The sequence below is a fragment of the Vespula vulgaris genome, chromosome 7 (genome assembly GCF_905475345.1).
Source record: "Vespula vulgaris chromosome 7, iyVesVulg1.1, whole genome shotgun sequence".
In the NCBI taxonomy this organism is placed as follows: domain Eukaryota; kingdom Metazoa; phylum Arthropoda; class Insecta; order Hymenoptera; family Vespidae; genus Vespula; species Vespula vulgaris.
The window spans coordinates 3,316,680-3,341,662 of record NC_066592.1 but is presented as its reverse complement, the minus strand read 5'-3'; the positions used below and the strand labels follow the sequence as shown (position 1 = coordinate 3,341,662).

The window sequence follows — 24,983 nt, the reverse complement described above, 5'->3', positions numbered from 1 at the left end:
GACTTCGACTGCTACGTAAGCTCTCGAAAATTGCGTGTCTTTTTTTACAGGGTGTCTCGAAAAATTCTGCGAAAACTTCTGCAACGTTTGTTCGATCATCAAAAGTTTTTTTTTTCGCTTTCTACTCGCACTTTATCGTTTATTTTCGATACGTCGATGAGCTATCGATCATTTTCTTATCGACGATTTATATATATATATATATATATATATATATATATATATATTTTCTTCTAATTCTATTTCTTTTTTATAACTATATAAATCGTACGTCTTTCCTTATTTCTTTATTTCTTCCTATTTTTAATATTCTATTATTTTTATAGTTTTTATTTTAATATGAGAATGAAAGAATGATAGAAGAGATGGAAAAAGCTTGGAAATAAAGATGAGTACGTTCGATAAAACAATCTTTTTCTTTCTTTTATTTCTATTTATCCTGTATATATATATATATATATATATATATATATATATATATATATATATATTTCTTTCTCCTATTAGAATGATAGGACCAAGAGCTTATTAAATATTTCTTCGTTGTCTGAGACACAACCAACCGATTCTTCCTCCTCCTTCTTCCAGTTTCGTTTTTTCTGTCGAAAGAAACTTGTGTACCAACGTATACTTCAAATAAGGGACGAACATAAATAGAAAAGATCGATTTCTTTTTCTTTCGTCGTAGACGTCATCATTTTTTCTTACATTTTTTTTTACCTTTGTTTTTGTTTCGTTTCGTTTCGTTTCCATTCTTTCTTTCTTTCTTGTGAAGTATACATGATTTCTCGTTATCTCTACGTCTATTAAATCTCTCTTTGTTTCAACTATATATATATATATATATATATATATATATATATATATATATATATAGAGAGAGAGAGAGAGAGAGAGAGCTTGTTTATCGGCTATTTTGCATAACGTACTACGTAACTAGTAGAATTAATTGTTAGATAATTTATTATATAAAACTATGACGTTCGTTCTACTTAATGAATATTTTACGTCTTATCGATATATATCTCGATGAAAAATTAATAATTAAAATTTAAAAGATATCGGAATATTTCTTTCTTTCTTTTCTTGTTTCCTCAAATTTCGAGAAGAAAAAAAGAAAGAATAAATATATCTAAATTTTAAAATGGAAACTCATTGTGTTATTTTATGTTGTTTTAATTCGTACAAAAAGAAGAAGAAGAAGAAGAATAAGGAAGAGAAAAAGTCACAAAAAGTCGTTCATTTTACGTGACCTGACCTACGTGTACATATATATATATATATATATATATATATATATATATATATATATAAATATATATATAATATACACATACACACACACACATACGCACATACAAATCTTTTCTTCTTTTTCATTTTTCTTCACTCTCGTTGACTGCAGTTACTCGGTGACTCGATCGCACGAGTCGACAGCTGTGATGCACGTAATGTGATTTTGATTGGCCTGGGTAATTTAACTCGGTCGTCGGATTATCGATCGTCATCGAGATAAGATCATAGTTGACCCATCGGACGTGTTGACTCAATGAGAGAAAAAGAGAGAGAAAGAGAGAGCGAGAAACATCGCAGAATATTTAAAAAAAAAGAAACATATATATACATATTTATACGATATAAATTTATTTCTTATATTTTATATAGAAGAACGAGCTAAAGGTTCTTAACTTATTGAAAAAATTAATTATTAATTTTTTTCTTTTTCTTTTTTCGCAAATTTACACGCCGAATTCTCCTTCTAAATTAATCGTAATATTACAAAGTATGAAAAGTTTTCTTGGTTCATAACGAGATATAAAACGAGATATATATATATATATATATATATATATAGTCGAGATGAAATTCGCATTTAATTAAAATAAGTAATCGCATAGATTTTTAATCTAATTTTTAATCTATTAGAGATAAATGAAAATTTTACTTACATGCGTAGATGATAAAATTAAAGCAGCTAATGCGTAAAAGAAAATACGTCCGACACCTTCGAGGATCTATCTGCGACTGAGTATGTCTTTAAGGTCAAATACATTAGTACGTACAATATTTAGAATTTCTTTGTTTCTCTATATCCTTGGTTGTCGTCTTGTAAACATTCATCTTCTGTTTGTTTTGTTTCATTCATATCTCTCTATCTCTTTCTCTCTCTTTCTCTCTCTTTCTTTCTGTTTACTACGCCATTCGTTCTTTCATTTATTTCTGTACGCATATATATATTATATATATTATTTGGTGATTACGAAAGTGATTTAACTGTAGGTCATTTGAAATATGAAACATGTTTTGGTTCTTTCTCTCTCTTTCTCTCTCTTTCTTTCTTTATTTCATATGTTACTCTTAATATTTAAAAATTATGAAAATTATTAAATTATTTAATTAAATAATTAATGAAATAATTTCTTATTTAATTTTTGCTCTTCATAGTAAAAAAAAAAAAAAATAATTTTCAAATAAATAATTTAGATCTAAATATCCCAAAAGGAGATATTTATGTGACTTACAATTACTGATTCATATATATATATATATATATATATATATATATATATATATATATATATGTATTATACGAAAATGAAAAATTTTCGTTTTTGGTCGTCAACGTATTAAAGGAGTATTTCGACGCACGAAAATCTCGTTTATTTTCGTTATATAGCAAAGGCTTACGAGGAAATATATCTGGTAGAAAATACATTTACGTTTGAGACGTTGTACGAATAGCAAAAGTACGTAAAGGTGTACGGGTATATACGTAAGCGTATATATGTATGCATGTACGTACGTATGTATGTAGTTCGAGGTATGTCATTACATACACACGTACGTAAGTATGTAAGTAGATAGGTATACATGTACAAAGGAACGTATCCTATAGTTGGGCGTGTCTCCTCATCAAAAACACACGGAGAATAAGAAAGAAGATTCGAAACATAAGATAGAGAAAAAAAGATGAATTATTAAATGATAAACGCGTGTCTCATTGATTTAAAAAATTATTTTCGATAATTACTTTCTGATTTTACATTGTTCCTTCGTCTCAATGAATAAAACGATAAGATTTTTTTTTTCTTTTCTTTTCTTTATTTTTTTTTTTATAAATCGAATTGTCGTGTCTTGGTTTAACGTTATAACAAATGAAATTAATCGTTTTAAGTTTCGTTCGATTCGATCTTGTTTCCGGATTTAATCGATACGGTCGAAATTACCAGCGAAAAAGAGTATTAGAGATCTCGATGACGTTAAAAGGTTCAACTTTTCCTTCATTTTGGCGTTCGAATTGGACGTAGGTAATACTCTATTTAAAGGATACAAAAAGTGAACTCGTTAGCTAGAAGGACTTTAGAAACCTTTAGAAATCCGATTCTAAATCGTATTAGGGTTTGAGTTTCGAGTTTCCTAATGTCGTATCGAGAATCTCACGAACTCGTTAGTTTCCAACCGTTCTTCCGTTTACTGGGAATTATTTCCGGTTAGAATAGTTGATCGATAAGAGAAAACGCGGGAATCGACGTGTCGAATAGTTTGATTCGCTTCCAAGATAAACGTTTTCCCATATTATCGGAATCGTCGTGAGTAACGATTTTCGATGCAGAATTAGATAGTTCAAGTTTTTTCACTTTCGTTTTTCTTTCTTTCTTTTGATTAATTTTTACTTCGTCGTTCATTCATAAAACTGAGTGAATAAAAAAAAAAAAATAGCATGAAAGTGAAAGAAAATATAAAGATGATAATTAATTAACAGATAATATTAAGAACAAGTAATATTAACGAAATGTCAAACAAATTTATTTTCCAAGATTTATAAATTAAAATTAAGATAAAAAATATTTTATCGGACGAAAGATCAAAGATCGAAAGAACGTACACACACACAAACACAGACTCTTGTTAAAGATAACATTTTATACCTTGAAATCTTTCGTTTTTATCTTCTTTTTCTTTTTCCTTTTTTTTTTTTTTTACTTTACTTGTTCGGGATAAGATTTTAAACCTCGAAATCTTTCGTTTTTATCTTCTTTATATTCTTTTTCTTCTTTTTTTTTTACTTTACGTACTTACTACTCGTCGCGAACGGAGCGAAGATTTTTAGCGCTCGTAAAACGACGATAAAATTCGCCGCAGGAGAATCATATATTTCTCCTTGGAGAATCGATACTAGCTGTTGAATTCATGATCCTTTTGAAAATATCGAACATTATTATTCTTATTTTTATTCTTATTCTTAATATTAATATTATTATTATTATTATTATTATTATTATTGTAATTGTTCGTACGTCTAATCGTAGCTTCTTCATTTCGTTGAATATTTAAGTGGGGTCGAGTGACGTCGTGAGAACATTAAAGCGTTTCCCTATTCATGAGTTCCATCTCCAAATTCATGGGTCTATTACGCTTGATGAAGAAAATTCCGATCGAAATATCAAGTAACATATAATCGATTTTTAAATTAAAAAAAAAAAAGTAATAATAATAATGAGAAGAAGAAGAAGAACAGAGACAAAATTTGTACACAAAGAATCAGAAAATAAAATAAAAGCGTACGTTAAAATAAAATCAAGCTATACATAAATAAAATAATACGTATAAAAAAAAATACGTATCTCTCTCTACGTAAAAACTTTTACGAGTAATAAAATAATTTTATAAATCTGATCTACTTGATATTCGACAGATTCTTCTTATAATACAAAATAATATGAAACTAAAAGAAACGAAAAATACATCGCTTCTTTCTCTTCCACATTTTTTCCTTCTCCTTCGTTCCAATATTTTGCTTTCGTATTATTTGAAAAAATCATTGAAAAAAAAATAAAGAGAGAGAGAGAGAGAGAGAGAGAGAGAGAGAATTCGATGATTCATAAACCGACGTGATCGATTCGACGTAAAATTCGAATACTTTGCCAATATCCTTTTCGATCTTCTCTCTCCCTTTCTCTCTCTCTCTCTGTTCTTTTTTCATTAGATCTATTTTTTTCTCGGTAATTTTTTATCGACCATTCGACGTCGTTCCAATGGCATTCAACTTCTTCAACTTTTCTTTTTTCTTCTCTTCGCTATTTTTCTTTTAGAAAATTCGAACGAAAGCACCGTACTATTCTCGTGCTTCTGATTCAGACCTGTCGTTGTTGTAAGAAAGAAAGAGAGAGAGAGAGACAGAGAGAGAGAGAGAGAGAGAGAGAGAGAGAGAGAGAGTGAAAAAGACAGAGAATAAAGTACGTTGATGGAAGAGGGAAAACAATATACTTGTTCACTCGTAGGTAGCCGTCGTCCCCTTCGGCCATTTGCCGAAGCAACAGCAACACGCAGAGGTGAGAGAACGAACGAAATGGAGCACCCCTGACCTAGTTTCCTTTCGTTCGTCGAAAACGCCACGTACTAGCTACCTAGCCACCGGTATTTTCGTGGGCGTGCATTAGAACGATGGCGTGGCCTCGTCCTGTAAGATCGTCGGGAGAAACTAGAAAGAAAGAAAGAGAAAGAAAAAAAAAAAAGAATGGGAGAGAGAAAAGAAAAGGGAGAAAGAAAGATCGATCGATCTACTTCGGCGAACTGCAAATCAACGAACACGATCAAATTTTCTTCTATTAGAACAAAGAAAGTTAATTTTTCTTTTTTCTTATTTCTTTTCTTTTTTTTTTCGTTTATTCATCAATCGTTTTATGATAATCAATTTTCTTTCCTCGTTTATTATTTTCTTTTTTCTTTTCTTTTTCTTTTTTTTTTACATCCGATACTTCCCACACGTTTAAATCGACGAGGAAAGAAAAAGAAGAGCGAACCGATCTATCACAAAACGCACGAAAGTGTTTTCGATTTAAAAATAATTAAAGGACTGCGATTAGATATCTATTAGGGCGTGCAATAATATCTTCTTTCATGGTATAGTTCAAAAGATATTTCGAAATAAATTTCGTTCGAATATCTTCCCCGAACGATACAGATTATCCGGCTTTACGTTTATTTAACCACGATTTCGAGGATAAGAAGAAAAAAAAGAAAAAGGAACAAAATGAGAAAGAAAATAAAAAAAGAAAGAGAAGAAGAAGAAGAAGGAAAAGAAAAAGAAAAAGAGGATGGTAGTAGAATCGTGAAATGGGTAGACGTTTTAATCGATATATCTCGAAAGAAGGTGAAGGGTTGAGAATTGGGGGTGGAGTTGAAAGGAATCGAGGGTGATTTAGAGGTGTTGAGGAGGATTGAGGGAGGTTGAAGGGGGTTGCGAGGGCGATAGGATTGTGAGACATCGTTGTCTGCTGAAATAACGAGCATTTTGAAGGATTCAGCTTTGGTTAGAAAGGCGAGAAACGTGATAATAAGTACGGTTCGTCGGTGGTTTTACAGTATAGCCGCGAAAGCTTCCCTTTGAAACATGAACGATGGAAGAAACGGAAAGTAAGTAAGTAAGTAAGTAAGTAAGTAAGTAAGTAAGTAAGTAAGTAAGTAAGTAAGTAAGTAAGTAAGTATATCGACGAGTCTCGTCTAACGTTGCACGCGATCCTTTACCTACGGAGCTTCGTGTGTCGAAGATAGACCTCTCCCATTTTCTACGAACAGTCTCATTTTCTCTCGTTTGTATGTTATTTTCTCCTCTTTTTTCCTTTTTTTTCATCAATAAAAAAAAAAAGAAAAAGACCAGAAAGAAAAAGGGAAAAGAACGAGACGCATGTAGGAAAGAGGTAAAGAGAGAAAGAAAAAGAAGATTCAACGTTAATTAAACGAATTAATTATATCAACGACGAATGAAAATTTTTTTTTAACAGACACGCTAACAACCCATACGTTTGCGTGTGATGGTTTCTATCTATCCATTTTCAATGTACGCTTGTAAAAGTTCGTTTCAGTCATGTTTTTTGATAGGATAAATTCCAGAGAGAGAGAGAGAGAGAAAGAGAGAGAGAGAGAGAGAGAGAGAGAAAGAGAGAGAGAGAGAGAGAGAGAGAGAGAGAGAGAGAGAGAGAGTTTATTGTTAAACGAAACGAAAGAGTTTATTGTTAATACTTTCATTGAATGGGATATCAACGTTTTCGTTACACATTTGTTAGAGAATTTTCGTGCTTAGTAAAACGCTTTCTTCGTTTGAACGCTTTCTCGTTATCGCAAATTCATTTATTATTATTATATTTATTATCTTCCTTTTCCTTTTTTCTTCGCAATTAATCGAGAATAAAAAAAGAAAAAACAGAATGCATTATTAAACGTATTAAATCGAATATTTAATTTTAGTAACATTAACATTGATATTTCGAGAGTTATATGTATATTAATAATTAAGGGATAAAGGATTTCCTGCACGTCGTTCGAGTTTGAAGAATTATATATAAAACGAAGATGATTCGAGATGATTCGGAAATGCTTTCCAATAAAAATATAGAAATTTTCGTCCGTCTATCGTATTTTGCTGATAAGAGAAAAAACTGAAAGAGAGAGAGACAGAGAGAGAGAGAGAGAGAGAGAGAGAGAGAGAGAGAGAGACAGAGAGAGAATAAAAAAGAAGAAGAAAAAAAAATAAAGAAAAAAGAAGCCCTCGATATACGGTCTTTGAATGACGTTCGTTAACAGCATTTTCAGCGACGCGCGAGGAACAAGGAGATATTGGATCGGAACGAAAAGCCAAAGTCAGGAGGAGATGAACGAAACGCGCCGGAAAACACGACATGAAAAATGCGAATCGTGTTCGTTCGAAGGTGGATAGCATTTATGCCTTCCTCGTTCAACACGACACGAACAACGTCCGGACTCTTTTATCCTCTCTCACCCCCACCTTTTGCCTTCTTCTCTTTCATTTCGCGTCTATTCGAGTCTATACCCTATTTTTTTCTTTCCCTGCTACGCTTAATCCACCATATTTTATTCCCGTGATTGTAAAATCAATTATTCTATGTATACGTATCAGATTTTTTTTTTTTTTTTTTTGGAAGAGATTATTTTCTTCTTTTATTTTATTGATTTATTTATCTATCTGTTTGTTTCTTTTTATCTATTTTTCGTTTCGTTTCGTTTCTTCTTTTTTCGCTTTTTTTTTTCTCTGTTTTTCAAAGACCGTTTCGATGGACTCTTCTGTGATTTTTTTTTTCTCTTCTCTTGTTTCTTTCTTTTCTCTTGTATTTTCTTTTTTCTTTTTTTATTTTTGAAGAGAGAAACTCGTTCGTGTATACAACGACAAACAAGGCTTGTACCAAAAGTTTTTAGACCAGGTAATTTTATGTACGAAGAGAAAAATGTTGGCTCGAATAATCCTCTTCGAAAAAGGGATAATTGATTTTTTAATATCATTTAAAAAGAGATTGAATAGAGCGAGTTTTGATCTATTAAAAATTCTTTTATGATTTCTTTCTGAAAAGAGATATCGATCCGACGAAATATGAAATAACAATACCTGGTGATAAAACGTTTAGATAATTAGATATCGATTCATATCGATATTATTAGATTATTTATTTCCAAGCTATCGTAAATTATACACGTTGAATCGTTTTATATGTCGCAAAGAAAAAATCGCGGCAGCGAATAATTTGATTTGGCAAATGAAGATAACGTTCGTAGAAGAAAAAAAGAAAAGAAAAAAAAACGTGAATGAAACATGGAACGGAAGAAGAAAAAAGAACATTAAAAAGGAAAAGAAAAGAAATTCATACGATTCGATTCGAACCGAATCGAATTCGAACAGAATCGAATCGAATCGAATCGAATCATGAATACGATCTTTCATCGTAATCGTTATTCCGACGTTCAGAAATGCGATAATCGTTTTTACGACGATCGAATAAACTCGAGCTCGCGTTTTTCTTTCGTAAATATGTATATATCTACGTATGCATATGTGTATGTGTATGCGTATATGTATGTGTGTGTGTGTGTGTGTGAAATACATGCAAAGAATGAACACGAACTCGTCTCGTTTTTTATGTTTCCTCTTCGATTTGTAAGCGCGATAAAAGCAAACGCATTCCAGCAGTTTTACTCGCCATGTTAATGTCCGTAAAACGAGCATAGTTATGCCCATTGTGCAATTTTTTTTCTCCTCTCGAACATTTTTCCGCTCGAGTTCCAAGCTCTTTTCTAAATAGAAAGGAAGAAGAAAAGAAATAAAGAAAGAAAGAAAGTAAGAAAGAAAGAAAGAAAGAAAGAAAGGTAGGAAGAAAGAAAACTGAATTGCAAATATAAGTAACATATTCCAGTCGTTTATACATTCTGCATTTCAATTCGTTGATAACTTAAACACAATTTTTCTTATAAAAAAAAAAAAAGAAAAGAAAAAAAAAGAAAAGAAAAAGATTTCTAATTCAACGAACAAGACATTTTTATCTTCCCCATATATATTTATTAAAATTTATTTGATGAAATATTCAACCTCGATTGTTTAATCAAAATTCATTTCAATTTAACAGGAATAATATTGGGCTAATAATAAAAATGAATTCTTCTTTTCTTTTTCCTGTTTCTCTCTCCCTCTCTCTCTCTCTCTTTCTCTCTCTCTCTCTTTCTTTCCCTCCTCTCTCTCTCTGTCGACAATTTTCTAATCAGTAAGATACAGTGAGGTAGAGAAAGACAAAAAAAAAAGAAAATAAAAAAGAGAGGAAGATTAGAGAGAAAAGAACGAAAATATACGTTCGATGTCTCGAAGATTACTTCCACTCGCGACGACGAAGACTATCTCCTTATAAGTTAGCTGTAAAAAAGTTTCTCTTCTGTACTTTCTTTTTTTCCTTTCTTCTCCTTTTTTTTCTTTTTCTTTTTCTTTTTCTCTCGTTTTATACGCCGACACACCCGCCAACTCTACTCTACTCTATCCCTCACCACGTTATTGAATTTATTCCGAAAACTTGAAAATTCGTCACAATGGCAGGTGGCCTCGTTAGGTAAATTATATTGAAACGAGTCCATCTAGTTCGTCTTCTTCTTCTTCTTCTTCTTCTTCTTTTTCTTCTTCTTCTTCTCTCTTTCATTTTCTTTTATTCTTTCTTTTGACCTTATCCTCGTAATCGTCATCATAATTTCCTTTTCCTATCTTTATAAAAGAGAGATATTCTTTTCGTTCTCATGAATAAAGGTTGTTTGATATGTATGTGTATGTGTGTACTACATATGTATCAAGGACAACGACGCTGATGTTCATAAAAAATTTCTTTTCGCATCGTAAAATCGTTCACCTTTTTATTATATCCGAGATAGAAAAGAGATAAATAGATGGATGGATAGAGAGAAAGAGAGAGAGAGAGAGAGAGAGAGTGAAATAGTTGCACATGGTGAACCAGAGCAATCTGTTTATACGGTAGAATCTCGATTACTCGAACACAGTTTAATCAAACATTCGATTATCTCAATGTAGTTTAATCGAACGTTCGATCATAGCAATAGTATCTATTGTTTTGTTAAGGAAAACAAATGTGTATTTTCTCATAATTCGATGGATTCATGGCGGCCATTGTATATATGATGTCAATTATATTACGATTAACGATACCATTGGAATGAATTCTTGATTAATTTAATTATTACAAAGAAAGAAAAAGAAATAAAAAAGAAATATATATATATATTATTTCTAAGCAGATTTTTTTATTGCGTGAAATTATTTCGAAAATTTCTCAATGAATGATTGATTTTTAATCGTTGTAACGATAACAACATCGTATGAGTAATATAAGGGTACAACAACAAAAAAAAAAAATAAAGGAAAATAAAAAAAAAAACAAAAAAAAGAAAGAAAAAAAAGGGACAGGAACCTAACTCGTTTCAATTTAGTATAGTTTATAAAATCGATAGTATCACGTATGAAGTTCATCTCCATAGATATCGAACTATCGTTCGATAACGAGCTCGTGATACATGACCAAAAAATCGTTTAGATTTTGTGTATTATGATTCGTTTCTCGCAGACATTTTTGTTTCTTTTCTATGAAATCAAAATAATATTTTTAGATGTTAATAAAAAACGTTAACTTTTTCATATATATATATTTATTTATTTATCTAGTTTCATTTTTATAATAATTATGAAGAAAGAATTAATTGTAAAAGAAAAGAAAAATTAAAAAAAAAATTGTTCAAATTAAAAAAGCTATATATATATATATATATAAAAAATATCTCATCTGATTCTCTCAACGTCATAAATTTCTTTTGATTCTGTCGCGTGTCAAGGCGTTGATTTACTTTACAAAATCTCTGTCTCCCTCTCTCTCTCTCTCTCTCTCTCTCTCTCTCTTTCTGTATGTCACCCCCATCTACTACTTTAGAATGAAATACTTCGTGCGTGACGACAGTCGAGAACCGTGATATTCATCGAGCTAGGTAATTAAGACTCTCTCTCTCTCTCTTTTTCTTTTTTTCATTCACCCTATCTTCCATCATATTTTCAACCTTAGAACTCTTGAAAAGGTGATCTTGATCGGAAGGGGGACAAGAAGAAAAAAAAGAAAAGAAAGGAAATCTAATGAGGCAGCGATACGTTCCTGGATTAGCCTTGACGAATTTGTCAAACAAAAATGATTACTTACTTAATTAACATACGAAGTAGTTAACACGAACGAACTTAGCGATAACAAAAAAAGAATTAACGAATAGAACGAATGATCGAACGATCGTTGAGAAATATTATCTCTACGATCTACAGGTTGTCCAAAATTGATCTGATTAATATCGTTGATCTCGAGGTAGTATTCAATCATATGTCCACAAAATTTTTTCCTCTGTCATCTCGTTCTTCAAACTTTCAATATTTACAAATTCAATCGAGATCGAGATTTTTACTTGATATCAAATTAATATACACCTCGTAGATTAAAAGTGAAAAAGAAAGAGAAAGAGAAAAGAAAAAGAGGGAGAGAAAGAGAGAGAGAGAGAGAGAAAATATACGAACAAAGTGTACGATCTCTTAAGGGATGGGGTGGAGTAGAAAAAAAAAAAGCAAAAAACAAGTAAAGAAAAGAAAAGAAAAGAAAAGAAAAGAAAAGAAAAGGAAAAAGTAATGCGAGATGAGGAAGACGAGAGGTCGGAAAATGTTCGAACGAGTGTCGAGAGCAAGGTACTCGAGGCTTTTCGACTACAAGGGATGAATTTCGAGGGCGCGCCGGGAAAATCGTCGGTGCCACGACAATGAAGGTAGCCAACAAGTTGGTGGTGTTGAATCGATAGAGATGGGTGAGTCCGGGGGTAGGCAGCCGAGCTGCTCGTGCAGCTTTCCAAGCCCTTCTCTCTTCACCCTCAACCCCTCTACGACGCTGCAAACTCGACGCCGCCCCTTACCTTCCCACCTGTTTTTTTTTCCTTCTTCTTCTTCTTCTTCTTTTTTACCTTCTCTGTCTCTTTCTGTCTCTGTCTCTGTCTATCTTTCTCTTTCCCTCTCTCTTTTTTATTTTCCCTTTCTTTCTTTTTTCTACTTCTTATGTCAGTTCGTTTCGCATCCTGCGTCATTTCCATTTCTTTCCCTTTTTTATTCGAACGATTCTTAAACTTGCGTTAAATTCGGATACGAACGTTTTTTTTTTTTTTCTTTTAACTATATTTTTTATCATCGCTATCGTAAAGTTTACAATCGATCGTGGATGGTCCTTGTATTTTATCTGTCAATTTTCTAATCGACGGTACTCGTAATGGATCTTTCTTTTTTCTTTTTTCTTTTTTTTTTTTTTTTTTTTAAATATAACTTGCTATAGTATTAAGAATTTTATTCGACATTTCGTATGATTATTTGTTGGATTACTAATGAGTTTTCTAATTTACAAATTTTGTTAATTCTCTCTCTCTCTCTCTCTCTCTCTCTGTCTGTCTCTCTGGCTGTTTCTGTTTTTCCTAGCTTTATCCTAACAACGTTTCTCTTTATGTCTTTGTCTCTCTTTCAGTTTTTCTCCGTTGCTATACGCGAAAATCTGACACGATGCCGCGGGCGAGTTTTCAGGGGCGATTCGTAATTGAGTTCTTTTGAATTTGGACCGCCTTCGACGTCGGAAATACGTTTCCATTTTCACTAGTGGTGGGAAAGAGACGACGAGAGGGATTTTCTCTCAGCGATGACAGTAAAAAGGGCTGCCGAAGGCAAGACAGGAAAATTGTTATTGTTTCGCGTTCTCTCCCAGATATACGAATACGCAGAAATAGCGGTCTTTTCTTTTTTTTTCTCTTTCTCTCTTTTTTATTTATTAAATTATAGCCACAATTATTATATCATTTGGATCAATTTTATTATGATCTTTTTATTCTATTGCACTACTCGTCAATTATTTGTTAAAAATAAAATACAACATCATTTATTAAATATTCTTATTTGTTTCTTCTTACTTTACTTTTTCTTACGAATAATTTTTTTTTCCTCTTCGGAAAATTGTTCTTTCTCTTTCCCTTTTTTTTTTTTTTACAACTTTGCAGGTTATATAAAGAAATGCATTGAAGATTAATGATTAATAATGTAATTTAAGATTCTTAAGATTTCATATGTCATATTATATTTTATATGTCATATTATATTTTTATATACATATGTACTACGTGTATATACGCATATATATATATATAAAAGAGAGAGAAAATAGGACTCATAAAGTTTATACTAAGTCTTATTAAGACTGACGTAGATCATCGGTCTCCGTTCGAAGTAAAAGAAATCTCGAAAAGCTTTTCGGTATTTTCATCTTATATAAGCCAGAAGTCTCCCTTTTGTCGTTGGACGAACGTAAATCGTCCCTTTTTCGGTAAAGCCTAGTCGCAATGTTTTACGACCGTCCTCACCCTCACCCAACCCCCTTAAATCCCCGAAACACTTTTTACAACCTACGTAATACAGCAGTAGTACGTTTCTTGTCGTGCATTCACATAATTTGTCAAAATTTTCTATATAAAAATACACAAGCACGAGTTGGCGAATAATATTTAATAATAATGAAAGGATAATACTCTAAAAATAATTTGTAAAAACTCCATTTGATTTTTCATTTCGTAATATGGAAAACAAGAAATAAAAATAATTACGAAACAGAGGAAGAGAAAAATAGAAACAGATAGATATTTTTTGTCCAATATTTTTTTTTCTTTTCTTTTTCTTTTTTTTCTTTCTCTTTCTTTTCTCATCTGACGATGATCATTCCCAAACGACTTTCATTATGAAGATAATAATCAGATGTTCGCACGTTGGTATCATCCTTGATTCTATTCTTTCTCGCGACTTTTCTCTCTCGCGTGCAAGTTTTAATTGGATCGCGGTCAAAGTATGTTCAAGGTATCCTTTTCTTCTTTTTTTCTTTCCTTCTTTCTTTCGTTCGTTCGTTTTTTTCTCTGTTCGTTCCACCCTCTGCAACCCTTAGGTCCCACCCCCCCCAAAGAAAATGCCAATCCAAGCCTCGTTCGTTGTTTCTGTTCGTCGAAAGAAAAACAGATCGTATTATTGTGAAGTGTTTCGAGTGAGTTGAAAGAACGATAAACGCTGAAGTATCTCGTTTATCGGTGAAAAGAAAACTTAACGAGCCCTCGTAAATCGTCTTTCTTTTCTAAATATCTATCTCTTTTTATCTTCGATGGTACTCATTAATACCTTTATACGTATTATTACTTACTTACTTACTTAAGTGTACATATAAAAATTTAAAAGATTTATTTTAATCGATCCTTCGATTCGATTTCGCTCGAACGAATATTTAATATACGAATGTCGAGATTAATAATTATCACGATAATTATTGCGAGGACTTCTTGAAAGATCTACGATTAATTTTCTTTCTCTCTTTTTTTTTTGTTTTTTTCCTTTCTCTGCTTTCACAAAATTTGACATTACAAAAATTTAGATCATTCATTTTCGACAAGCCACGTAGATTCAAATAATTTCGTAAAATCGATCACTGTCATAATTTATCGATAGAATTCTTTCGTTTAATTGTTCTTATCTCATTGCATTGGCATAATCATTAAATTTCTGAAAACCAATAACGAGTTAACGTCACTATCGAAGTTTCGCTGTTAAATAAATTAAAAAAAAAAAAAAGGAAAAACATAAAGAAATAAATGAAAAAATTTTTGTACTTTACTAAGTACGTCTTTATACGATGCTCTCTAATTTATTATCAATCTAATCGATATTATTCGGGTTATTGATTTTTCTATATTTTTTTCTTTTCTTTTTTCTTTTATGAAAAGTATTGCAAAGAATTAAGAGATTTCGAGAATTGTAACGATATACGATCTTTCACAATTTCATTGAATATTCCTCAATTCGATATTCGATGAGAATGGCAACTCGTGAAAACGGAAATGCTGATGGTAGTGGTGGAAGGATAGATACCCATAAGTTTTATTCTGAGGGACAAACGAGTAAAGGAGGAATAACTAACGAGACGGATTATCCGAAGCATGACCTAGATTAAGTTGGAATAATTTCCATTTGTTCTTTCGTTTATCGGAAAAGATATTATCTTCGAGAGTCTCTTCATCTAATTATTTCTCATTCCTTATATATACTTTTTATTTTAAAGAAAAGGACAGTTTTGTTTTTTATTTCTCTCTCTCTCTCTCTCTCTCTCTCTCTCTCTCTCTCTCTCTCTCTCTCTCTCTATACATATATATATTCTTTTTTTCTTTTTTCTTCTTTTAAAAAAATTTACCATGCGATTTATTACGATCTTACGAACGTTCACAACACTCTAGTATATGTATTTTTCTTTCTTGTTAATTCAGTAAAATAGAAATATTTTCAATAGAAAAAAGAAAGAAAAATAAAATCACTTTATAATAATATTTGTTATAGAAGATATATAACGTAATAAGCAATATTACGATTAACGAATACGAGATGAATTGTTTGTTACATTAATTGATAATAATTATTATTTTATTTGGACTTTTTGAGGAACAGTTTTTCTCATATTGAACTTTTTTAAAGGATTAACTTTTTCGAAACACGTATGCTTCTCGAATAAGAGGTAAGGGGGAATACATAAACTGTAGTAACATAAAATCGAAGATCCTTACTAACCCAGATAAAAAGACCCCATCTAAAAACAGTAACTCAGTTGCACATGCCAGCACATGTATGTAATGGTTTCCTCATTTCTGATCCAGATCCTTCTACTACCAATACTTTCAAGGAGAATGATCAATAATGAAATAAAATAGATCTGGTAACTTCGTTTTACGAAAAAATATCGTCCATAATTTTCTTTTTTTTTCGAGGAAAATTCTTCGATACAAGTTTTCATTTTCATCGTGTACCATAGGGAGACATAAAAAAAAGAAAATGTGTATAATGAATAAGTAATAAACATTTACTTATATAAAATAAAAAAAAACATTTTTATTTATCCGAACAAATGTTCTTTTACGAGATCTTTGTTCAAAGTACTAAAAACAAAAAAAAAACAAAAAAAAAGAAACGAACAAACGAAAAAATAAAAGAACGAAAGAGTACTATTGAACGTAATATTAATTAATACGGATCGATGCAAATAAAATTACTCCTTTTTTCTTTCTTTCTCTCTCTTTTTTCTTTTTTAAACTTTTCATAAATCACAATTTCCATATTACACATAACAAATTACAAAGTACGTATTACAAATTTTTATATTTGCAACAGAAGAACGATCAATAAGAAGAAGAGGTAGAGAAGGTTAAGACTAGAACGAAGAAAGGTTGGTGGGAGAAGGGTGAGGGGGTGTAGAGGTTAGGGGGTTGGAAAGAAAAGCGAGGGCGTGCCAAGCACCGTGAAAGCGTGGTAAGCATGGGATGAAGTGGTCCGGAACAGAAGCTTTTCTACGGAGCTGTTGGGAATAGAAAAATATCAGGGTACCGAAAAAAGAAGGGATGAAGCAAGGAAAGAAAGAACGAAGGAAGGAAGGGGTTGACCAAAAAACATAATAGAGGTGGTAAAGCATAAGAAGAAATTGTGAACGCGTTAAAAGAAAATAAATTGGCGTGGAAATATGATGAGGGAGATGATTGGACTTTCATATAGATATGTATGTGAATTTGTGTATATATATATGTGTGTGTGTGTGTGTGTGTGTGATAAAGGGGATGTTAAAGGAAAAGTTAAGACAAGTCTCGATTATCGGAAGAATCTAAAAGCAAATCTAATACCTGTATACAGGTTAATATATATATGAAATAGATATTTTTTCGTGTTTGCCTTGTAGTTATGTCGTCCTCGTTTATACGTTCAACTATATCGATGTACGAAGAATATTGTGTGGATGCTGCGAAAGTAGGGATACTTTCTTTTTCTTAAGAAAGATGAAAAAGACAGAGAGAAACAGAGAGAGAGAGAGAGAAGGAACGTATCTACACCTGCTTTTTCCTTGCTGGTTCTCACGAAGAGAAATAATAAGAAAAAGAAGAACAGAGAAAAGACGATATTTTCTTTTTAGAAAGACAAAGACAAAGAGCAAGAGAGAAGAAAAAAGAGAGAGAGAGAGAGAGAGAGAGTGAGAGAGATACACGTACTTTTAGCATCATCCTCTTTTCATATATTAAAAACGTTCTCTTATAGTTTTAACAGAAAAAAAGAACATGATTGCATGTTCTCGATTTCGAAAACGGAACGAATCTTAATTCTTCTTTCACAATTAATTCTTAATATTCCAATTTAAATCTAAGTTTGAGGATTCGAAGTTGTTCGAAGATTCTAAAGAAATTACTTCAAGAGTCTCTCTCTCCTTCTTCTTTTCTCTCTTATTGTTAAAAGTCGTTCGGAGATTCGAGATTATTCGTTTTAATGCCGACCCTTATCGTATTATCGGTATATGTGTGTGTGTGTGTGTGTGTGTGTGTGTAATATTTTATACCCCTGTTAAATTTACGATATCGGCAGTTGACATTTGATTGATAGCTGACTCGTCGTTCTTTTCAAGAAAATAAATGTCAATAAAATTAAGTATTGTAAAATTAGATATTCTTTACGAATCTTAAAATAAAAGTGAGAGAGAGAGAGAGAGAGAGAGAGAGAGAGAGAGAGAGAGAGAGAGAAAGAATGAGAAAGAGAGAAAGAGAGAGAGAAAAGGCAATAAAGGAGAAAAATGTCACGAACTTTACGATTTTTTATCCTACGTATTTATTTAATTTATTTTCATTCGATACTATCCTTTAAGTCAAGAATATTTTTTGCACTAAATATGAAAAAAAAAATTGCGATCAATTTTTTTCCCTATTTCTTTCTCCGTCTGCATTTAATTGATATTTAAATGAACCGATGTAAAAGAAAAAGAAAAAAAAGAAAAATTAAAAAAGAAATACTGTCGAACTGTTAGCGAAAGGAGTGCTTGCGTTAAGGCCATGGGCAACGATTTTCTTCTCTCTCTCTCTCTCTCTCTCTCTCTCTCTCTCTCTTTTTATAATTCAGAAGGGTACGTTGAAAGAGGGTTGACTTTAAGCCGTCCGGTGATTACACGGTAGGCCTAAATATCTCACGAAGGTCGCTCGAGAAGCTCGCTATTTTTACGACAACGTGGTCATTCTGGCATCGTTATCTTCCGTCATGTGTCCCTATATTTAGTTTCTCGCGTGTTCCAGGAGACGACGAATATAAAAAAAAAGAAGAAAAAATAAAAAAAAAAAAAAATGAAATAAAATAAACGAATGAAAATATAAAAAAGAAAAAGAAAAGAAACAAACAAATAAAAAAAAATAAAAGAAGGAAAAAAGAAACGTACATTTCTACTATTTCTCTCTCTCTTTTTCTCTCATTTTTTTCTTTTTTTTATATATATATATTTCATTTTATATTTTTCTCATAAAAATTATTTTCCTCCATTGTTCAAAAGAACATAGAGAATCGTCATCTCTCTCTCTCTCTCTTTACTTGAAAGAGAAAATTAAAAAAGATTCTGATATTTTTCTTACGAACAGCCCTCCGGGATGAGTCCTCCGGATCGAAACATGTAAAAAAAAAAAAGAAAAAAAAAGAAAGAAAAAAGAAGAAGAAAGAAAAAAAATGTAGATATAACTCTCCCCTCCCCTATCTACAGTAGACGTATACACTAATGTATGTACCAGGGTATAACGCGCTCGGTATGTATAAGACGATGGCAACCCTCCGGCGAATCTCGAATATTTCTATTTATACGAGAATACACATATTTATATGCACACGTATCCGTACACACTGCTGCATACAGAGGCAATGTATTCTCAGAGACATCTGAGACACTGTGGGAGGACCAAGGATGGTATGTGTCGCCGATGTTATGAAAAATATTTACAATCCATATTCTTTCTTTCTTTCTTTCTTTCTTGCTTTCTTTCCTGTTTTCTTTATTTTTTTATTTTTCTTCCTTTCTTTCGGCAACCTGACTACGGAAAATCCTTTATATCGGAAGAATGCATTTTCCCCGAAAGAATCCTTTTTAAAGCCATCCCTAGGCATTTCAAAGCCTAGAACTCGAGCTCGCGAAGCTGACGCTGGTTTTACATTGCGAAAAAGAAATGAAGCTTTTGTGTTGGATTCACGTCTACGTATATTTATATGTACCTATACATGCATATACATACAGGTATATATATATATAAATTGTGTGTAGGTACACATATACGTGAAAAAGTTAGAAATAAGAAAGAAAGGGAAAGGTCAGGGTAAGAAAAAGAGGGAAAAAAAAGAAGAAAAAAAAAAGAAATAAATACAAAAGGTTCGTACTACCAAAAATGTGCTACTAACATAACTGCTCTTACTATATCCTCTTATCGTATACCATCTTCTTCTTATCTCACTTTTCCCTCTACTTTGTAAAATATCGCGGCTAATCCACTGATACCGTCCGGCTTAAAGTGTACACCGCATAAACATTATCCACCCCCTCTCCCCAACCTCTCCCCTTCACCATCCAAACCCTCTCGTCGTCGTCGTCGTCGTCGTCGTCGTCGTCGTGTTTCTCGAGTATTCTGTTTTCTCTTACTATCTCTCTCTTTTCCTCTCTTTATCTTCCTATCTCTCTCTTTCTCTTTTCCTCTTTACCCTCCCCTTTTTCTGTCTCCTTATTTCTCACCGTCTCTAGACGCGTCTACGTGCACCGAAGTACTAACTATCTCTTCTGACTGTCTAATAAATGCAACCGACAAAAACCCTCGGGTTTTCCTTACCAAACGTTCTTTTCTTTTTTCTTTTTCTTTTTCTTTTTCTTTTTCTTTTTCGTTTTTTTTTTCTTTCGCAGATTAAAGCGAGGAAAAAGATATCACATTCTCGAATTTGCAATGTCCAATTTATCACTGAGATAAAATAATTTTTTGTTTGGTCCTTGTTGTAAAAAATAATCAAGATTTTACGCGTTAATTATCGATTACGCGACGATTGCGCGACTTCTAAACGTTCGTTACGAAATTTTGTAAAATAAAAAAAAAAAGAGATCGACGAGAGTCCGGCCTTAAGCGATTAATCAATTTAATTTAATTGAAAACTTTATTACCACAGGAATCGTTTTTCAAAAAGCACTATGTCGAATGAGTTTTTATTAATAATATATTTTTAGTTTACCGAGAAGTAGTCCGATTGGTTTTAATGTTAGACTCCGGGTGTTTGTTTCAAAGTATTGCAAAAAATTAATAAATAAATAAATAAATAAAAATGTCCAGAAACATTCGTTTGGACATAATTTGGACGATATAGACAAATTAATTTGATTGAAAAGTATTATCGAGGATATTATTTTAAAAAGCACTATGTAGAATAACTTTTTATTAATTATATATTTTTACATCGTACAATATTTTGTATGGGGTGTCCGTTTGTTTTAAAATATCGATAGAGAAATAAAAAAGAAGAATATCTAGAAAAATTCGATTTTTTAACGATATCAATGAATTAATATAATTAAAAACTATCATTACGCGTGGAATCGTTTTAATATTATATTATTAATATATTTCTATATACGAAAGAATAAATCTCAAATACATTTATTCTTTCTTCTCGAAGTGAAACGAAGATCATCAGATATAAGTCTCTTTGTATCTTTCAAATACGATAAAAAATGATAAACCAAAACGTGAAAATTTTTGTTTCAGGAACGTACTTCATTTTGTACGACTTCATCGATTTCTTCGAGAAGGACCAAGCGAGCTTTTTAGACCGTGACAAATTCGTTGGCATTATCGATACCATCTTCAAGAACATGTCGCAGATCGAGCGTGACGCCATCAAATTTCAAGTAAGTGTCATCTCGATGATTATCGATATATGAAACTAATTTTATACTGTGATAAATACGATCGGAAAGGGACAGAGCAAAAAAGAATAAGAGAAAGAAAGAAAGAAAGAAAAACAAAGAAAGAGAGTACTTTAATTCGATACTTCTTTTTTCATTTTTTTTTTTTTCATTTATTTTTTAATATATTTTAAATTCGAAGATCATAAAAAATTCGGAATATTTGGCATGAAAAATGAGAAGGTAAATATATATATATATATATATACAAATTCTGATTTTACAAAGCAATTTTATGCGTGCATTCCTACATAAAATTCTTCAATAAAATCAGAATTTGTTGTATATACAAGTATGTAAAAATGTTCTATAAAATTACAATTCTCATACATACATATGCATATATATATATATATAATAAATAAAATTGTTAAGTAAAATCAAAATTCCCTTTCTTATTGTTAATCTCATATATCCAACTAGAATTCGTTTGTCCATTTGCAAGACAATCTCCTTCGTAAAGTCGAGTACCAACTTCAACTTGTCAGTAAACTTAGACCGGTGTTCTTCCTTCTGTACAGGAAATGCCGCGAGCAGATATTCCGCGAAGCGTTTCAAGTACTTACTTTAGTTTCCTTCGGTTACATACATTGTACCCTTGGCTCCATGAAACTCCTTCGGTTTTATATATTCTTCGGTAAAGAGAGGAAGAGAGAAAGGTACAAACGTGAATTTAAGATTTTAAGAGTTTAACCCCTAAAATCCATTTTCTTTTTACGTTCAACTTCTCTCTCTCTCTCTCTCTCTTTTTTATTTCGTGCTTTATCTACCTATCTATATATCTCTCTATCTCTCTCTTTCTTTTTCCTCTCTAATCGATTTTTACTTCGTTCCAAGAGCATGGAAAATTATTTTCGTCTTTATCCTTGAAAATTATTGATTTTCCATCATGAGTTCAATAGGCTCGTGAATATATATATATATATATATATATATATATATATGTATGTTGTATAATTGAAAGTTAACTTTATTAAAAATATATAATTATCTTCGTTATTACAAGTGTGTTATTAATTAAAAACTAACGATGAAGACTTACGTATAATATATACATATATATATATATATGTGTGTGTAAATAGATACATATACATATAATGTATTTATTATTAATAATTACAAATCCTTCAAGCGATTAGATCGTCCTTCGAAACTCGTCTCATCTTATCTGATTTATATTTAATATTGAAGCGATATTCACATTTACCTGTAGTATGTAAGTCCGAGAGACTTCACGCAGGAATGAGCGACCTATGACAAAGCATCTTTTGACGTGATGTTCCACCGATCGGAAAGTAATTAGCGGCAACCTGTAAGGATGGCGAGAGCCTTTGAAGAGTGATATCGTTAAAGTATATAAAACGATATCGATCTAACGCCTTATCGCTTAGCCTATATATCTCTTTCTTCTTTTTTCTTTTTTTGAGAAAGAAAGATAGAAAGAGAGAGAGAGAGAGAGAAAGAATGATATATAGTAAGTTTATAGTGTATTAAAAAAAAAGTATTAAAAATTATTAAATAATTTGTATGTGTGTGCACAATGAAAATGTATAACAAATAATTTTGCAAACGTTCAATGTTTCTGATGAAAAGAAAAAAGAAATATTTCTTACAAATTTATGGGATTATTACAAAAAAAAAAAAGTATATATATATATAGGATATTTTGGAGTAAGAACGATAACAATGATAAATAAAAGGGAGATATCCTCGAACATGATTTTAAAGTATCCAATGAAATAGGATGCGAAAATAGAAAATAAAAATGTGTATAGTTTCGGTTTCTACTTTTTTCTTTTTTCTTTTTTCTTTTCTCTCTTTTTTTTTTTTTTAATTTCGTTTTATCGTATCAGTCGCTCATTTTTCACTATACAGTGAAAAATAAACTAGCACGGAGGAAGAGAGAAGTGGATTTAGTATTTAAAAAAAAAAAAAAAAGAAAAGAAAGAAAAAAAAAAGAAAAAAAAAAGAGAAAAAAATCAAACGAAATAATACGAGCGTATGTTTCGTAAATTATTATTTCTTCTTTCTTCTTTCTCTTTTCTCTCATTTATTTATTTATTTACTTATTAATTAATTTATTTTGTTCCTTTTTCATGTTTGAAATTCTTCTTCTTCTCCTCCCCCATATTTTATTTTTTTTTGTTGCACTTTTTTTCAGCCCCCATAGCTTTAATTATTCTCCGTTCAATTTATAATCGCGGGACCACGCGAGAGCATGTTCAGTAGATATAAATTCTACTCGGATAATTGGATTTTCTGCATTGACGAGTAATCGAGCCTATTGTACGCTTGATTGCACAATGATGAGTGACATACGGTGACCTTACGACCTCGATTATCTCGATAAGGAGATACATTCGATGATACCTTATACAAATCGTATTCGTTATGTCCACGATTTATTTTTTATTTATTTATTTGTTATTTATTTATTTATCTATCTATTTATTTATTTTATAATATAGATAATTACTTACTCGTATGATTATTATTTTTGATATGTTCATTCGTACGATCTTTTTTATTTCATAAACGAATTATTGTTTTTTCCTTTCTTTCTTTTTTTCAATTCTTTTTTTTTTCTACCAATTGATGTTGCAAAAAGATACACTATTGCAGTTCTCTTTTTGCACACGAAGCTCGGTACTCGTTAATCCTGCTACGTGTACTCTCTCTTTCTTTCTCGAATGTCGGACACGAAAGTGTTTTTTGGAAAAACAACTTCGACCAGTCAATAAAAAGAAGAATAGAAAAACGAAAAAAAAAAAGACGAAAACAAAAAAAAATATAAAAAAAAAAATAGCTCCAAAAACACAAAGAAAGAAAGAATAAAAGAAACAAAAAGGGAAACAATACGAACAGATTTATCAACGAGTTTGCATGTACAGATTTATCTACGATAAGTTTGACGACTAGTTTTAACGATCTAATATCATCGTGAGTTATTGTGTCATTTTAAATGTAATAATAAAATATGACACGTATTTGTACACGGAGTTACGTACAGGTACGTGTATTTAAACTGAATTGAATTTTCTTCTACAACGTTTTGAGACAACATCATTGGAAATTTTAATAAAACGATCATGTTGCTCCGTTCGGTTCGATATTGTTAACGACGGCAACGGAGATTAACGAGCTCGACGTTTATAAAAGTTCGAAAAAGGGGAGAAAAGAGAAAAAGAGAGAGATAGAGAGAGAGAGAGAGAACTATATGTAGATCAGACTATGAACGAGTTTTTCGATACTCAGTGAAAATAATAACGAGAGAAAAGAAAAAAAAAAAGAATAAAGTGAAAAGATAAATAATTAGATATAAATATTTACGAAAGATCTTTGGCACCCATAACTGTTGTCGAATATTTCATCGTTTTCGTTAACTTAACAAGGAATCGATTCGTTTTCCTCTTTTTCGTTTTCTTCGTAAAGAATGACGATAAATAAATATTTAGATAGGTGCCATCAATCGAGAACACGATGTGGGACGCGTCCTCGAAACGTCCAAGTTTCAATTTATCCGGCCTATTCTCTTATAACTCGGTCAAGTCGATCTACATGGATACAATATAACAATTTTCTCGTTTCTTTATCAAACGAGAAACATAATCTTCAATGTTCAGAATTATTTTCTTCGTTAAATCGAACGAATCTTTTTGTTTCGCGCGAAAGAATTTTTTTCATTTTCTTTTCTTTTTTTTTTTTTTTGACATTAACCTTTACTTTTTCAAAAAAGAACAAATTCTGATAAATTAATGCCTAATTACGTTTATCTTCGAATAA

The 24,983-nt window shown here is 31.3% G+C and overlaps 1 protein-coding gene across 1 annotated transcript in view; it reads left to right on the top strand.

Moving 5' to 3' along the window:
- LOC127065159 (acetylcholinesterase-like) overlaps window positions 1-24,983 on the top strand; it is a 152,717-nt gene that overhangs the window by 70,232 nt on the left and 57,502 nt on the right. The window contains exon 2 of the mRNA XM_050997151.1: window positions 20,998-21,140. Coding sequence (XP_050853108.1) covers window positions 20,998-21,140 — 143 coding nt within the window. The remainder of the gene's footprint in view (window positions 1-20,997; window positions 21,141-24,983) is intronic.